The sequence below is a fragment of the Dendrobium catenatum genome, unplaced genomic scaffold, assembly GCF_001605985.2.
Source record: "Dendrobium catenatum unplaced genomic scaffold, ASM160598v2 fragScaff_scaffold_1446, whole genome shotgun sequence".
Classification (NCBI taxonomy): Eukaryota; Viridiplantae; Streptophyta; class Magnoliopsida; order Asparagales; family Orchidaceae; genus Dendrobium; species Dendrobium catenatum.
This window is the reverse complement of record NW_021319908.1, coordinates 1,610,076-1,628,987: the sequence shown is the minus strand read 5'-3', so window position 1 is coordinate 1,628,987 and position 18,912 is coordinate 1,610,076. Positions and strand designations below refer to the sequence as shown.

General features: G+C 36.6%; 1 protein-coding gene across 2 annotated transcripts in view; it reads left to right on the top strand.

The window, feature by feature from the left end:
• The first annotated feature begins 1,991 nt into the window (after window positions 1-1,991).
• The window catches only part of LOC110106882 (protein kinase and PP2C-like domain-containing protein), a 27,980-nt gene continuing 11,059 nt past the window's right edge, over window positions 1,992-18,912 (top strand). Inside the window, exons 1-7 of one of the 2 annotated variants that reach the window (XM_020836952.2) lie at window positions 1,992-2,186; window positions 2,276-2,393; window positions 2,470-2,636; window positions 10,079-10,146; window positions 10,224-10,447; window positions 13,536-13,587; window positions 13,708-14,251. In XM_020836952.2, the coding sequence (XP_020692611.1) occupies window positions 2,075-2,186; window positions 2,276-2,393; window positions 2,470-2,636; window positions 10,079-10,146; window positions 10,224-10,447; window positions 13,536-13,587; window positions 13,708-14,251 (1,285 nt within the window). In that variant the 5' untranslated portion in view covers window positions 1,992-2,074. Of the gene's footprint in view, window positions 2,187-2,270; window positions 2,394-2,469; window positions 2,637-10,078; window positions 10,147-10,223; window positions 10,448-13,535; window positions 13,588-13,707; window positions 14,252-18,912 lie in introns of those variants that run through there. The other variant, XM_020836954.2, reaches the window with a different exon arrangement.

The following is an 18,912-nucleotide window of genomic DNA, read 5'->3' as shown; positions in this document are numbered from 1 at the left end:
TGTAGGAAACTATGATTGTGGCGGTGATAGGTTCCTTCACAACTTCGTTGGAGCTAACCTTTGTAATGTTTACTTCTTAGTATTTAGCGAAACCCTACATGACCAACAACTTATGTAAGTCACCACTTGTATGAACGACATCTTATAAAAGAGTCATCTAATTGTATTCACATAGGTTTGTGCGTATTGTTGACTTAAAATGGAGCATTGATTCAACGACAATAGATGTCAGTGGAGTTCACTTGAGCAAAATTGTCCTTCAAAGCCAAATATTACAGCAAGATCACCATGAATAAGATCACAAAAGTAATTGCCATAAGTTGAGATGGAGATATAGGTCGATGGAAATTCAATGAAGATATACAAATCTTTGCCCTGAGATACTTCCTACCCCGAGAGAAGAGAGTTAAAAAAGGAGGCCCTACTAGCTCGACTTAGAATCATACAACTTTTTCATCGACATCTTTGCATTTGACGAGAGAAAAAGAACACAATGATGACTTATTGGTTCAACTTTGTAGTAGTTACCTCATGATCTTAACACCTAGCAACTATATAAATGCTCTTGATTTGATACAACAAACTATGCCTTGTAAATGATCACATCTTTATTGCTTTGGTGGTTACTCTGTTTGAGCAACATGGCTACAAAAAAAGGTTAAAGCAATATATTGGTTGTTAACACATATAAATCAAGTTACATGTTGAGTGACTCAACATATAAGTCTATGTGTTCTTAGAGTGATCGAAATCTGTCTGAATTTAAGAATGAAATTTCACGCAGCTCACTTTTGTCTATTGGTTGGGAGTTTTGGCTACCAACCAAGAGGTATTGGGTTCGAAACTTGCGTATATGATGTGTGTGCGAGTTTATATTAATTGGCCCAAATATTGTTAAAAAAGAATGGATATTTAATTTCATTAACTTTAAATAAAATAAATACTTATCCTACTTTAAAAATTAAAGAAAAATTCTAGTAGTGTCAGAATTTAATAATCAAACATAGGATTGTTAGTATTGGATGCGATATGAAAATCTCACACAAGTAATATGAGTTCAAGGCAGATTCAAATAGGCTTAATGACTAGAAAAAATTGATTCAGGTCGGGTCATGTCAAGTAAAGTTTAAGTTAACTAGAAAAATACTAATTTAAATATTTAATTCCTTTTTTTAATGAAAAAAAACTCATAACAATTTATAAAGTTTTTATTATTTTTATTAAGTTGTAGTATCCAAATAAGATAATTGTGTCCATTCCGGATCCTAAGAATATTAACCCCCAAAATTTAAATATATTTTGTTTCATATTAGGTAGGTTTTTGGATTAATTGGGATACATGCATATTGAGATTTATTTATGTATCTATAAAATTTATTTTATTCATATTGAACCATGAGTTGAACCTAAATGTGATCTATAAACTATAATTTATAACTCTAATTTTTAGGGGTATCAATAAATGTCCCGATCCATCAACCTAACTCAAATTTACTCAAATCTGACTAAAAAAGTTCAAATTCGGGTTGACCCGTTTAATAAATAGTTCAAGCTCTCGTTGCGCATTCTAACCGGTTTATTAAACGAGTCAGATTTGGGTTGACCCGCAAATCCGATATTGATCCAAAAATGATTAGTTTAATTTTTTTCTTAAATTGTTTACTTCTTAGTATAATTTTCTTATTTTTTATTAATTAATTCAAAATTTATAATTAGGCAGTTAGTATTTTTTATTTATTAAAATGAGTTATATGGTGAAATTCAGAATGCTAAGGGTTCGAATTCGAATTCACCTTTTTTGACGTGGGATTCCAATCCACCAGATTCGGATCGGTCAATTTCTGATCCGACCGAACCAAATCTGTTGTGACAGCCTTCCTTTTTCCACGAAACTTCTCTTCTGAGCTTCGCATTCATTCTCCCTCGGCTCGAATTTCAACTCCTAATCAAGCCAGGACGTCCCTCCTATTTCCACGGAACTTTTCTCTCCTCTAAGCAGCGAATCTCTTCCCCCCGCCCCCGCCCCCGCCCCATATCATCCTGTGGTGTGGCTCCGGCTCTGTTAGTAGAAAGCATGGTGGAGATGGTGGAAGCCAATACCTGCTTTCGTGGCTGCTGCTCGAGCGAGGGCATCCGCCTCCATTTTCCACCCTCTTCTTATTCTCTTCTTTCCACGATTGCTCGAGGTAAGAATAAATATAAATTAGTATGTACTTCAAACACCGTCACAAACGCTCTTTCTTCTTTGGTGACGATGTCATTTCTCTGATTAAAGGCTCCGAAAGCACTGTATTTGAAGCAAGGCTCCAAGGCCAGAAGGTCGTTGCTAAGAAGCCCATTCTCTCCACCTCGGAGAACATCGACAAGTTCCACCGCGAATTGCAACTTTTATGGTACGAAAGGTTGCCAATTTTGTAGAAGTCGTTTTTGTTTCTTCATGAAGCGTGATTACTAATTTGGAATTTGAAGCAAATTGGACCACCCGGGCTTGGCGAAGCTGGTTGCAGCACATGCTAGGCCGCCGAATTATATGTTCTTCTTTGAGTTCTATGAAATGGGAAGTTTGGCTCATAAAGTGCATGTGGAAGAGTGGAGTCCTTCCGTAGATGAAGCCCTTGTGATCGCTTATGATCTGGGTATGGCTTCAACGTTACTGTTATTGGTTTCTTTCTTCTGTTCCATGGCTCTCATATTTTCAATTTGTCTGCTTATTTCGCTGACCGCTAATTGTCTATTTGATAAACATGTCACTTGTGATAATTCTTAACTGGTTTGAGAAACTTCTACATTATGAACCCCCTAAGATCGTTTATCACCTTCCTTGTCCTCCCTGCTGTTCAATGTTCTCAGCAGACGCTTTTTGCTAAGACTCTTGGTCTCATCTGTTGCTCACACAGAGATGTTGGCCTTTATGAGCTTGCTCATAAGAAGAGTGGCTATTTTAGTTTCACTTTTACTTCATATCGGTCTCACCCCCTTTTTACATCTTCTGGAAAAGTTTAGTATGGTTTCATTAGATGTTCACCCCAGCTACTGATGACCATCGCGTTAGAGAATGATAGACTGTGTATGAATAGATAAAAACGAAGGCTAAAATTATGAATTATATCTCTTCTGTAGAATCATAGTTACTATATAATTTCATTTGTTTTAGTTTTACCGTATATGGCTATATGATCATAGAACCATGACTGCTCCTTGAATAACATATCCAGAGCTATATTCTAAGTCATGCTATTGGCTTATGGGAAATCTATATTATTTCTATTATTCATTATCAAAATGCTTTGTTTGAACTCAACTAGAAGACTCTTGAGGAACTAGGAACCTTATTTTCTCATCTTGGGAGCCTTTCATTAACAGAGAGGCCTTTATCAATGACAAATATAAGTCCAACCTGAGTGAGTTGAAACTACTCCATGGCTAGTAGTGGGGGTGGCTCATTGCTGTGATTTTGCTTTGCAAAACTCATCATTCATATTTTTGTGCCTGAAAACTCTTCTTATTGATTTGGTGCCATACCTGTTAACGGCGAATGGTGCACCATGGCGCAAAGGTCCCTTTGGAGCCATGGCACATAGCGCACGGTGCGGCGCGCGCTATTTTGAACATGGTGAAAGCTATATAAAAATTATGAAATAATAAGCATGAATATGAAACATTATTAAAAATGAAAGACAAACTATCATAATAATAAAAGATAACCATAACATATATAAGTTCGACTAAGTAACATCCAAATATCTCATAATTCAAATATTACAATCTTTTTTTAAAAGATCAAATAAGAATTTAATCTACTCTTTTTGGGAATCTTCATCATCAAATGCTAAAAAAGCTTCATTATCTTCATCAACATTGTCTCCTACTTCATAACCCTCTTCATCACCCTCATCATCATTCTCAATAGCAACATCATGCATCATTAAAGATTCTTTCTCTTTCCCTTTAGATTTTTCCCGTATATTATAGCTTTTATCATAAACACCAGTAGCTTTAGCAACACTTGTCCAAGTTAAATCTTCCTCTCCAGCAATAAAGTCATTTTCTTCATCAGACTCATCATCTAATTTTCCTGTTAGCCATTCATTTGCATCATCTATCTCAGCCAAAGAAATAGGATCAATGACATCACGATGATTGAATTTCCGAATCAGTGCTCTATTATATTTCACATAAATTAAATCCTTTAAATGACCATGATCCAATTTGCTTCTTCGTTTGCTATGAAGCTGCAATTAAAATATTATTACATTACTATATAATGAACATATATAAAAAATCAACACATACATTATAAAATACTTACATGTTCAAAAATACTCCAATTGCGTTCGCATCCAGATGAACTACATATTAAACTTAGGACTTTGATAGCAAAGCTTTGTAAATTGGGAGCTCCTTGTCCATATGCCAACCACCAATCAGCTGGAAGAAATGAATTTTTTTCAATATTATATAACAAATCAGTCTTAATTTTTTGTAAATAATGATACCTGGAGATCGGGTAGTTCTTTGTCTTACAGCTGGAGGAATACTATTTTTAAGGCATACACTATAGTGTTCCAAAATGATTGCTGTAAGATTGTATGTTGAGATTGTTTTGCTTTAGCCTCTTTCGCATAAGGACCCAAGATAAATTCCTCACAAATAAACATTTTCTTCAAGTTCAGTTGTTGTTGATGAAAATGTCTTAAAGTTAAGAAAGCTGTTACAAAGCGAGTCTTTGCGGGTTTGACAAGTGCTCTTCGATTTGTGCACATTCTCATTAACTCAAGTAAGCGAGGCCTAGAATATATAAAACTGTGTACTGCCACTGCTTTCTCAAAGCATCGCCTTAGCTTTTGAATTTTGAAAATGTCCTCCATTATTAAATCCAAACAGTGAGCAGCACAAGGAGTCCAATAAATATGAGGATATTTGTCCATCAATAATTTTCCTGTTATGTCATTATAATTTAAGTTAAGATATATACAAATTCTTCATGAAATAACATAACTTTAGAATAAAAGTTGTGACAAACCTGCAAGAACATTTCCGGATGCATTATCAGTCCACTTGGATCACATTATGTGGTCCAATAACCTCAATGTACTTGCAAAAAAGTTTAAACATTTTCACAGCATTCTTGGAGAAAGAACTAGCATCAATTGATTCTATGAATGCACTAGCTCTTGGACAATTAACAAGAAAATTGATTAAGTTTTTCCCATTCTTCGACGTCCATCCATCTGCCATAAGAGAACAACCATATTGTAGACAATCTTCTTGATGGCATCGTAATAGCTTATGTGTATGTCCAACCTCTTTCTTCAAACAAGTAACTCGTACCTCATGATAACTATGAGGTATCATACCAGGTCCAAACAGCCCTAGTGCATCTACCATAGCAGGGAAACTATCATAGTTCACAGCATTAAATGGAATCCCAGCATCATACATCCATCTACTGAACACTTGAACATCCCTTCCTCTCATTTCTTTTTTAGCTGCATCCATTTCTTTGTTAAACTGACATTTTCTATGCTTTACTACATCTTCAGGATTTGGTGTAAGGAACGTATCTAATGGACTTTTAGGTCGTGATGTTTTGAAGATAGATGTAGATGTCGATCCTTGACTAGATGTGTTAGATTTATTTGTCCACAACATTTTGGATGGTTTGGAAACTAAAATATCATCTGTCATCACATCAAAGTCTTCTCCTTCTTCTTCAGCAAGGTTGACATTTGATATGTCATTAAACTGTTCCTTTAAATCTTTTTTTTTTCAACATGGATGTCTTAATTTCAGACTTCACGTGCTCGGGACAATTAGAGCAAGGTTTTGCATTCCTAAAACCCCCAACGAGGTGTTGTTTGTGGCGTGTAATTCCTCCTTTTGTTATTTTACCACAAAAAATGCATGCCACACTGTTGTTGTCGAATTCATTTGTTAGTATAGCATATTTCCATGCTGGATTTTTTTTTAAAGATTGAACTGAATCTGACATTTTATGATCACCTAAAAGCAAATAAATTTAGATAAAAGAAACATAATATTGTCCAAGAAACATAATATGGGGGCTGCCGGGGGTCCAAGGGGGCGCTCCCCCCTGGAGGGGTTCGACCTGCCAAGTCAGGTCGCAGGGTCAAGGGGCAGCGCCCTTGTGGGGGTTTTCGTGGGTAGCGCCCTCGGAACAAAATTTATTTGTAAGAGAAATTTTGAAGTTCGTTTGTATGGAAATTAGGGAGCGGTACCGAGCGTGTACCTAGTTGTATCGAGCAGAACAGAGCATGTAACTAGCGGTACCGAGCATGTACCGAGCGGTACCGAGCATTTAGATAGCGGTACCGAGCGGTATCATGCATGTACTTAGCGATACCGAGCTTGTACCTAGTTGTACCGAGCTGTACCGAGCGGTACAGAGCATGTAACTAGCGGTACCGAGCATGTACCGAGCGGTACCGAGCATTTACATAACAGTACCGAGCGGTATCATGCATGTACTTAGCGATACCGAGCGTGTACCTAGTTGTACCGAGCTGTACCGAGCGGTACAGAGCATGTAACTAGCAGTATTGAGCATGTACTGAGCGGTACCGAGCATTTACATAGCGGTACCGAGCGGTATCATGCATGTACTTAGCGATACCGAGCTGTACCAAGCGGTACAGAGCATGTAACTAGCGGTATCGAGCGGTCTCCAACATATACATAGCGGTACCGAGCATTTACTTAGCGGTACCGAGCATGTACCTAGCAGTACCGAGCATACCTGTTAAGTTATAAATTCTTGTAAGAAATAGCCGTGCAAAACAACGGAGCTGTGCGGAACAGATGGAGGTTGCAAATCGGAGTCAGCTGGTAAGATTTTTTATTGGAACAGACGAAGGAGGGGGAGGATTTGGCAGAAGCACTGCTCTGCGGGACGATTCAGCGGAAACAACGACTTCAACTTCGGGACAGATTAGGCGGAAGCAGCGAATGCAGCAAATAGAAAATAGAAAACCTTCGACTTCGGGATAGATTCAACGACCTCGACTTAGGGACTGCGGGATGTGTTCGGCGGATGCAACAAACAGAAAATCTTTCGTGAAATTAGAGCAATGAACAGTCGTTTATCTTAAAATATAGATATATTTTTAAATATAAAAAATATTTATAAGTATACCGAAATTTAAAAACAATTTGACGTGCTATTTTGCGTCGTGGCTCACATGTGGCGCAAATAGCACGCGCTATTTTAAACAAATGCGCCTCGCCATGAACATGGCGCCGTAGGTGCGCCGCGCCGCGCTGTGCGCCATGGCGCACACTATTTTGCGCCATTGACAGCTATGTTTGGTGCTGAGGAAAACTGGAATGTTAAGGAAAATTGAAGAGTTTGTTGGTTTTGTGATCTATAAACTTTTATGTAATGAAATGTAATAAGGGAAGTCCCTTGCATTTATCTCTTTGCAAAAAAGGTTTCATGAGAGAAGGGTACATTATTTCCCTCTTGTTGGTAGATGAGCTAATTTTTATGCCTATGGTGGTGTTAAACTAAGGAAATATTACATCTTCTCAGTTATATTACTTCCAATGGGTCATTATTTGGTACAATGATTGTTATTGACAAGAAGAATTAATGGTACATGAAATTTTCCTTCTTTTAGCATCAACACGTAAAGGTTCATTTGGCTAGAAGTTTTTATAATGTTGAACACTCATATAAATGGCATAGTCGCCTTCCCATGCATGTTGGTTTAATTCAAAACACATTCTTCTTTTATGTTTAAGCAAAAAAAAATTGTTTTATGTTTGAGCAAAAAATCACCTTGATACCACATCAAATGCATCAAATATACCTAAGATATTATTTGAACTCTTTTCAAAATAATCCTTATTAACTAGCTTAAAAGATCAACTATTGATTAAAAAATTTAAACTATAAAAAAAAATTCTTTATCCCTAGCACACACACAAAACTTATTTAATCGTTGGTTGATGACACCCAAAAGAAGTGTGTAGGGAACATCCAAGATATTTATATTGCATTGTAGAACCCCTAATATTGGAGTAGCTCTAGTGGCAAATAAGTATAGAGATAGTCGCTTAAGATCGTTTGGTCACATAAAACGTCATCTATTTGATGACCCAACTATGAGAGCAGATGTATTAGATCCAACCTATGTTAAGAAAGGTAAACGTAGACTTTTAAAGATTTGGTTAGAAAGTAGTAAAAATCAAAATTTTTTATTAGATTTAGGTGAGAATTTGACCCTTAATTGGACAAAATTTAGAAAAAAAAGGTTTATGTAGCTGACCCCACATGGTGGGATAAAGGCTTATTTTTCTTGTTGTATTTTAGAGTCTCACATCTATAAGGAATAAACTTAAGGGCTTTGTAGGGCCTACGGGGTTTGTATAGCATAAAATTAGGAGACGAGGGTTGTCAAACCCTTAATTTTGATACCTTAGCTATTTATGTTGCACTACTTTCAATAATTATATATTGTATATTTAAAGGTAATGGGCATGCTATTATCTGTAATTTTCTTTCGTAAATTAAGATTTAGTTACTTAAATTGATTTCCTGGATTGCTTTTTTCTAATCTTTCTTCTATATTTGTCAATAGTATAGAATATGCAAAACATACAAAAAAATGAATAAAGTCGTATGAATACACATCAAAATAATTGAATATGGCATATTTGTTTTAAATTAAGTGTTCAACACAATGATTTATATTGTATAATTAACATATTTTTATGAATTTCAGTTATGCAAACTTATTTCTTTTATTCAAATTGAGGAGATGAGGGGCTCGTAGCATAATGTTGAGTTTGAGTAATAAACAGGCTCTGAGTTCAAGTTTGATATAATTCGGTTTGTTAGCTCATGAGTAGGCTTGTATGTTTTAAAATAAAATTAAAATATTATTTTTCGATAGTTTAAAAAAAATTCAAAAGCATGCTACTATCATTTCCTACATTAAATGCATTTGTTTATTAAAAAAATTTGAAAGCTGCTTGCTGTCATTTTCTTCATTAAAAGACGGAAGAGACTTTGCCTTTTTAACATTAAAGGAGCTGCACGCCTGTACTGCTTCTCTAGTAGAATTTTTTTCTTTGAAAAGAACAAGATGCAGTGCACTCCTTGCTCCATTTGGGATGTTTGCCTTGAGGCCCTTGATGACTTTCACATGAGTTGCCACTACATCGCCTTCTCCGACAGGCTTCTCTAGCGCCAACGAGCATCTACCTCCAACGAACTTCAGTTAGCAAGTCGAACTCGAGCTTAATATATAAGCTCGACTTGAGCTCAATACATGTGCTCGACTCGAGCTTAAGCCCACTATTTATTGGATGAGCTGAGCTCGAGTTAGGTGTGACTCAAGCTCAGCTCGGCTTGTTTGCACCCCTACTTTGCACACCTTTTAGCAGTAAATACTCGCACAAAGATAATCAAAATTTGAATGTTTTAAGTCTTCGCATGTATCACTATATAAAATTTAAACTCAAGTGTCCTTCCTCGAGAAGCGCGCAGTAGCATTAGAAAATGTATGACAATCCCGAGAAGCATGCAACTGCTTGAAAAGCGTGCACTAATCCAATAAAGTGCATGACTGCCTAAAAAAGCATGTTGTTGCACCGAAAAGCACACCATTTTGAAAATGAGAAAATTAAAATAAATTGAAGGCATGTGAACACACTACATAAATGCAATGGGATGCACGTCGCATGAGCACATTGAAAAATCAATTGGACTTATATTACTATAATTATAATTTTCTTTTATGGTGGGCACATGCCCCCACTTGCGCACCCCCCAAAGTATTCTTATATTTCACTTACTCTTAATTCCAACCTCTAAGAATAATCTTAGTATCTTGAGCATTCTTTCGATTAAATAAAAGAAAGGTTAGCTTGCATATATTTTGTTGTAAGAGAACTTCTTAAAAGGATTTATGGTAGTATATTTAGAGGTACATCATTGGAGGTATCTGGGATTCGAGTTACTAAGGGTGTGTCATTGCAATTTTTTTTTTTTTTAATTTCTAAACTATTCATGTAGCTGACTTTTATTTTTGTTTTATTGAATCTCCATTTTCAGCAAAGGCTCTGCAGTACATGCATGAACTTGGCGTTGTGCATAGAGATGTGAAGCCTGGAAATATTCTAGTACTTATCTTCCACATTTTTTTACTTGATTTTAAGCACCATCTATTTCCGCAAAGTAACTTACATTTTTTTTGCAGCTTGATAGTAATTTTTGCCCACACCTGGCAGATTTTGGTTTGTCCTCATATATGAAGGATCTTAAACACGTATCATTGGAGAATTGGAAATCCTCTGGCAAGCCTACTGGTGGATTTCACAAGAAAAATATGGTTGGGACACTCATTTATATGGCACCAGAGATACTTAGGAAGGATATACATACTGAAAAGTCAGATGTATATAGTTTTGCTATATCAATTAAGTAAGTTTCTTTCTATCGCTGATAGTTGCGACGAGATGTTCTGGTTGTTCATCTGATGGTCTTATGATGTCCCTTTTTGTTTAAAGCATATGCATATTTTATTTCAATGGTATTAATGATTGAGTTTTTTAGAGATTCAATCATGTCATGTTTTATCTTTAAGGATATTTTATTCTAACTAAGATATTGTTTCATGAAACATAAATGAATCTGATACAGATATGATACATGGAACAATATTATGATGCCGTAGTTATTGAAAGTATTAATTGCACACGGTACCTGTATCTCTTATGAACATTAGAAATATGTTATGTAAGATTAAATATAAATATGTTTGCAATTGTTAAATTTTCTATATTTTAACGAATGGTGCAAGTTAACTTTATATCTTCTTGTTGTAGTAATGATGGCCATAGAACCAATGAATAGGTTACCTCTATTGTACTCGATGGTCTATCATTTTAATAATGGAAAGAAGTTTTAAAATTGCACAATTGGGTATTGAGGCATTTTTCGTTTGTGAGGCGAGGCGTAAACCTCAAGACGTTTTGAGGCGTAAGCCTCAAAATTTAAAAATTAAGTTAAAATAAAAGTTAAAAATGATTTTTTATATAATACTCAAATAATATGTTAAAGGACCACATATTAAATTTCTTTTGAACTATGAAGTAACAAATTTACGTACATATGAAATAAAAATTGCATAAGATGTAAATTAGTAAGTGATAAATTATGTGAACTAGAATTGAAATTCAAATATTACAGGAATAAAACAACATAAAAATATATGAATTGCATAAAAATATCATATAACATTAAGCTCAGCTCTAAATTTTTTCTATCTCAGTTGCCTACTCATCTACATTTAATTCCTTAAAATAATTGACAACTCAGAATTCATTTGTTCTATTATTACTAAGGCGGTTTTTATTTAAGTCGTTGTCATAACAAATTGATCTCTCCTTTGCCTCTTCTTGTAGGGTTCAATACCTCTAATTTGTTTCTTCATTTATTTTAGTTATCTTCATCTTTCATAAATGTTTTTCATCAACATAAAGATAAGTGTAATACTCCAAAATTTTTAGAGGAGATGGTGGTGGCATGTTGCTTTCAAGTGATCCCCTGTATTGGCTATGACGTAGGTGGCTATGATGAAGGAGGTGGGCTGGAGGTCGAGGCAGTTGAGAGGAAGTTGTTGCGGCTTAGGGGTGCAAGAAGGCATGATTTTTTTGGAGCTTTTGTATAGGATTTAGATAAGTTTTAAATAAAAAAACACATAAATAGACTGAGGTGTACGTCTCATGCCAACTGGACGAGGCGCTCCTCAAGGTGGGTGTGAGCTAAGATGAGGCATAAGCCTAAAAAAAAACACCTCGAGGTGTTTTTCTCTGGAATTGCGCCGAGGCAGGCCTCAAGGCGAGCCTCATATTGCGCAATTTTAAACAATGAATGGAAATAGCCTCTACAATTTATGGATGCAGTTGCATATGTGGATCCCTTCATGTCGTATACGTTGGGTATGCATGACTTTTACATTTTAACTTTAGCCAATCATACTATGGTAAAAATGCTTAATGTATTACTAAGGATCTAAGAAAGCTAATACAAACCATATTTTATCATACTGAATAAATTTTTAAAATCAGGCCTACAACTACTCCCCTATCTAGTCCGAGAGCCACCAACTCATTAATTTGAAGACAAGAAAATAAAGGGAGTTTGAAACTTGCATGCATGGTAGATTTGAACTTACATCCATATGTGAGAGAGAAACAAGGGGGGAGTAGGGAAGTCTGCGACTAGTAACTCTATGCCACATCCACACAGGAAACATGGTAGAATAGCTGATGAGGATACTCTTTTCACACTAGAGAGCACCATTTTTGAGTTTAGCAGAGAGAGTGGTCAACCAAGGGGAGAGATGCAAAAAGATAGAGAAAAAGAAGAAGAGTGTCCCATTTCCTCAAAGAGAGAGGTCAACCAAGGGTAGAGAGAGAAAGAGAGAGAGGCCAAAAGATAGGCTGGCAGAGAAAGAGGAGTGGCTCATTGTCTTAGAGGAAAGACTTTTACGTAAGCAAATGTGCTAAATTACATTTGTGTGTGTACAATCTTACATGTATCCCTTATTTATAGAGAAATTTTCACAATTAAAGAGAATTCAAAAACAAAGGAAGTAATCATGATGGATCCTCCATTAAGTTGGATGGTCTTTTGAAGAAATTATCCTTATAAATTAATGTTGAACCTAATGAACGTCACGTTTTATTTACTTTGTAATCATAACCTATCCGATTTATTTATATTTCATCTTTTGTTGTTTTATTAATTAACATAGATATTATGTTCTATTTTTAGTTGGGTTTATAGGACAATCATATGCTCTGATACCAAATTGGATGAGAGTATGTATTGAGGAAATTATCTGCATCCGATATCTGCTACTGTGACAGAATTGTTGGAGTAATGCCCGATCCTGGGCTATAGTGCCAAGTTGAAAATAAGGAAATTATCTGCATACGATTCTTTGCTTCAGTAGAGAACTTGTATAGAAGGAAAAACTGAATGTTGATATTGTACCATTCATCAACAGAAGGAATCTCACCCACATGCTACAATACTTCAAATCAGGACAAATTAGCTATAACATCTGCATCTAAATCCAGCTAAAATAACATAAATAGCGTAAGAAGGAACATAACAACTTCAGTTCATTAGTTAACGTAGTATATCAGCATCCATAACTCTCATCAATAAAAGGGATAAGCAAGAACGTGAACCAAACGATGACATTGTCAAAGTCGTTCTTCCAAATCGGTGACCTAACGTATGTTAGTTAATCGTAATGTGTGGACTGCTAAAGCATGGAATTGGAAACCACTAAATTAGGAAATTCCAAGAAATATAGTGGGTGAAGGTTCAAACCTTATGTCACATTAAAATTTAAATTAACCTAGTCTTCACCTCGACTTTAATATCATGCTTTTTCGACCTCTAGAAATCTTCAGATTTCTATCATTTTATGCATGCTAAATGAAAAAAATGACCTGTTGCAATAGCTTTCTTACACATAGTTAATCTTTTGCAGTGAACTTCTTACTGGTGTAGTTCCTTATACTGATCTACGTGCGGAAGCTCAGGTATAATTTAACAATGATGTCATGGTCAAGAACTGAACAACGATTATAAATCTTTGTCATCATATCCACTTACTGTTTTGCTAATTGCTGGTTTCCAAACTAATGGGTCGTTTCTTCAAGGCCCACACAGTTCTTGAAATGAGCTATACCGAGCAGCAACTTACGGCAGCAGTAGTTTCTGAAGGACTGCGGCCTGCCCTTGTTCAATCCAAGCCTCGCTTACCCACAAGTCTTGTTGCACTAATCCAAAGGTGTTGGGACTCAAATCCTGTATTTAGACCATCTTTCTATGAGATAACTAAAGAACTAGATGATATTATGAAGGATGTCATAAAAACAGGTGTGGAAAAACACTCTGAAGTGCTTTCATCTTCTCTGAGAAGTCAATATCGAAATGGTCTGAATAGCCTTCCCTGTTTTCAAGAAGAATTAAACTGGTTCGACCAAGGGGAGCTAACATCAAAGGAAGCTCATGATGGAAATAAAATAATGAAACTCTGGCCTAGTTCTTTACATGAACCTCTGCAATACCAACCTACATTATCATGGGGATCTTTTGCAGCATGTGGGAGAAGGGAGAAAATGGAGGATACACACTTTTTGCTTCCCCAAATGTGCAATGAGAAAGATATTCATGTGTTTGGAATTTGTGATGGTCATCGAGGTATTCATACGCACTTGTTTTATTGATTCATACGCACTTGTTTTATTGTTCTATCTTTAACTCAATTTAGTTCAATTTGTGGCTAATTTGTGTATGTCTAAGATGGCTTCTAATAACAAACCTTCAATACTATTAATGTTATATCAATTCCCCATATAATATGCCATAGGCCAAAATTTATGAGAGTTAAGAGAGAATCTATGTTAATGAAAGTTATTAAATTAGCAATGCCAAGTACAAATATGCAATTGGGATCAATACTCTCAAACTTTCCAAAGCATGGTCTGGAGTCTTGGAACTTGCAGTTCTAGTTATACGCATTGTGAGTGAGTATTAAGCTTTATATTATACATTTTTCCTTGGCAAGTATAGGGGAATGTTTTTGACTATAGAAGGCATTCATGCCAACAATGATTTGTTTTAACTTGCTTTGGACATTGTTGAATCGGAGTCCAATGAATCATGTGATTAGGTTTTATGCATCTTGCATGATGGAATTGAATATGTTGAGTCTTCAGTGTATTGTTTACAAGACATCAGACTGTTGACCTATAACTGTCGACCGACTCCCACGATCCCAATACCCACAAAGCCCTTGGACGTTGATTCGATTTGGCCGAGTGAATTAAAAGGGCATGTTCCCTCCCCAACATCCCCTCGTAGGGAGGTAGCATTGAAAGGCTTCCAGATTTTCAAGTGGAATAAAAAAAATCTTTTAAAATTAAATTAAATCACTTAATTAGCATGTCGAGCACAATGGAATACTTGAAGACTAATTCTGGGGTCGATTCGCTCCCCTAAAGCCCTTGGCTGTTGTTTCGATCTGGCCGAGCAGATTAAAAGGGCAAGTGCCCTCTCCAACCCCTCCTCAGAGGGAGGAGGCACCATAAGGCTGCTGAAATACAAGGGAAATGCCAAAATTCCACAAGCACTGCATTAGAAGACTTGAAGACCAATTCCGGTGTTGATTCGCTCCCTTGAAGCCCTCGGTTGTTGAATCCTATCTGGGGGGGCGGATTTGAAAGGGAAAGTGCCTTCTCTAAACCCTCGCGGGTAGGGGATGTCGGGAGGCTGTCGAAATTGAAATTGAACAAAAAGGATCCCCCACACAATTAATTTGTCATTTTAATTTATTATATAAAAAAATATGATGATGAAAAGATACCACACTCATGAAACTCGTATAACTGAAGCAGAGGCAACACATGTAAATGCAAGAGTTTGGGATGAAGATAAACCTAACAAGATTTATAATAATCCAAAGAATGAGGATTTGAATGATTTTATGGACAATCGCTGTAATATTGTCTTGGGAGACAATGCTATTCTTCTTGAAGTTGCTAATTGTTTTATGAATAGATGTGTTACGTACAAATTCAACAATAACAAAATTATCTATGGATACAACTATTTCCACAACCAATCTATATGAGAATTTTATGGAAAATAGAAAACTTTCTACAGTTGATGATCTTCCATCTTGTAAAGATATTTTAGTGAAAGAAATTGCAAGCTTAATGGTAGTTTAGGGGAAAACCATGCTAAATCAGAAAACTCAATGGTTAAATTTAAACATAATCTAAAGTCTAAGATAAGTGAAGAGCAAGAATCAGATGATCATTTTGTAACTATATCATTCAACAAGAATGATAATGTAGTATGTCTTAAACACCAATTGTAGAAGTAGAGAGTGAGATTCCAATGACATGTCAACATCAGAAATCCATAATGTTATAAGCCGTAGTTATAAGGAATTCGTATTCTCATCACTAAAATTCTATGTTTGGAAAGATTTTGGAGGCTTATATATATATTGCAGTGCTAGCAATTGTACGACTATTGAACCATGAAAATAATAGAAGCTTGAATGATTACAAAGAAGAGAGAATTATCTGGAATGCCAAAATACATTTTTCTGAAGCAAAATTCATCGATAATGTATGTCATTGGATCCGCAACACTTGCACAAGAGGATAGAAGGCTATATCTCTATAATAACTCTAATCTATATGCTGAAAACACATCATGCATGTGCTCCAATCGTCTGTGGGCTCCGAAATTAGGCCCCGGCCTCCGCCCGCACTGATTGTGCTTTTTCTTTGGCGAGGGAGTTTTAACGGAATAATTTCCGGGGTAAATTTTGTAAGGCAGATGAGTTTGTAGATAAGACACTACCCAAAAATTTCACCCTCGTTTTGCGAGGACTTTATGATCCGAGTTCTGGTTTCCTATAGGCGCAAGCCCCTATAGTTAATTACCCCTCCCGATTACGAGAGAGAACTTTCGATTAAGTTTAGTCGTCAATCAGATACATATAGAGATACATGTTATTTGGTATATAGTAGCAGCATGGGCATAGGTATTTGAGAAGTTTGGAAATGGTTGAGAAGTTTGGAAATGGTTGAGAATTTGAAGATTTGATATTTAAAATTAGAAATTGCACCATATTGCACTTAAAGCGGATGGTGGGGGAATGGATGATAGACCCGATCAAGATCTCATGGTTCTGTCGTCCCGGGCCATCGTGGTCCCTGGTCTACTTAGTCAGAGGAGGTAGTCGACCCAACCTGACAGAAGGATCCTTGTCGGCAGCCATGGGTTGCTTCGTCCAAGGGGACCTTGTAGACCTGGGGTGAATGTTTGTCTAAGAGGACAAATTTTAATTCACCTTAGCTGATAGAGGGCTTTGTGCCCTATCGATCATATCCTATTGATTTATATCTCAAGGATTTGATGCCACTAAGGAATGTAACGACGCTGGCCATAATCAGTATTTCGTGATGCCATTTGGCGGCAAAATCACTCGATTCAGAGGACTCCGGGTCATAACCGTTTATCCTGCGGTGCCATTTGGCGGCAAAACTGTCGGTTAGAAGACACGTACCATGTCCTTATTGGGAGGAGATTGTTTGAAAATGGATCCTAGTAATATTTTCGACTAGGCATTAGCTCTATGTGAGTTGAAGTTATATTTGAATTTGTCCACCTCGGCAAACTGTTGCGGATGATAGATGGATTTTGCTTTGAGTGATTGATGGATAATTTCAAATTTAAATATCTTGGAATTTGGGTTTTGTTGAGTTTTGGACTTTGTAGAGTTTGGATTTTGTGTGGACTTTTGGGAGACATTTGAAAAATGCCCGAAATTAACCCCTCCGGTTGAGATCTTCAGGCCATCATCGGGGTGTTTGGGGTCATTTCTCTTTATAGATTGAATATTGTCAACTTGTCGAGTTATCGACAGAGGATCTGATTTCGTAGGCTTTATGGCCTTGAGAATGAACTTCTTTTGTTATAGACCTTAAAGGCCTAATATGAATGTATAAGATAAATATTTCAGTCGACTTCATGATCGCTTATTTATTCGATGGTTTGAACCCTTTCCACTCCTATTTACCTGCTTAGGAGGATCGGGTTTCATAAGTTTTGTGCTTTTTGTTAGTGAATTCTCATTTTTATAGGTCTTGACGGCCTAATATGAATATATCAAAATAAATACACTGGTCGCCACAACCGGGTATTCATTTGAAGGTTCTAACCCTATCGACTCTTATTGATCCGTATAGAAGGATCGGGTTCGAACTTGAATTCATTTATCGACCCGCGCAGCTTCCCTAGACGTCACGTGTGTATTTATAACACGTTCGCCGGGGTCCATACAGGTTGAGATTGTATTTTTCCCTTTATTGTACCTATGTGTATACAATTTATAGTGCACGTGCAGGGGTACACCGAAATAATTATAGTTGTGCAAGTAATTGCCATTTGGGTACACAATATTTTATTTGAGAGCTTATACATGCCTTCTGTCCGCTAATACGAGTGATGCGGATCCAGTGGCAGTACGTTGTAACTTATGGATGTGTTTTGTTTGCTTGCATGTGTATTGCAGATCCGGTGGCAGTACGTTGTAACTTATGGACGCCTTCTGTCTGTTTGCATGAGTGTTGCAGACCCGATGGTGGTATCTGGATGTCACGAGGCATCCCATTATCTTGATGTTGACTCCCCTTTTCTCATTTACCAGGGAGGTTTTCTTGAGGTTTGTGACCACCGTCTTGAGAAGAGTCCCTTTCGGGGTCTTTAGTGTAGTAGAGTTGTTACTTCCGATATTTGTGAACACCAGAATTATTTTCTTCTTAAGTATAGGATTAAGAAGAGATCTTGGATCACCAGAAAGTTTAGTTCTAATTTGTTCAAGCATCTATTCCATTCTGCCAGGAGGTGTCTTTTTTCGTACATCGAATTTGTCACGACCCGACCCGACGGGGACGGATCCCGCCCGAGCCGGACCGCGACCAAACCTTTTTATCCAGGATCTGGCTTTGGAATTTGGTTACTGAACTGAATCTTCCAAATTAATCAACTCAATAGACACACAAACACAGAACCACTATGAATCATCAAACACAGCGGAACAAAACATCTATATTTTCATTTTACTCAAAACAATCATCTACAGATACAGTACATGGCTTTTGAACAGAAAGAAAGACAGAACAGAAAAGCCATGACTGTACAAAAATCAAAAGGAACAAACAAAACATATACGGATCAGACTCTGAATCTATTCCTGGACTTCCTTCCATTTCCCAGAATCTGAAAACCACCAGAAAACAAGAGTGAGCTCAACAGCTCAGCAAAGCAACAAACCACCAATC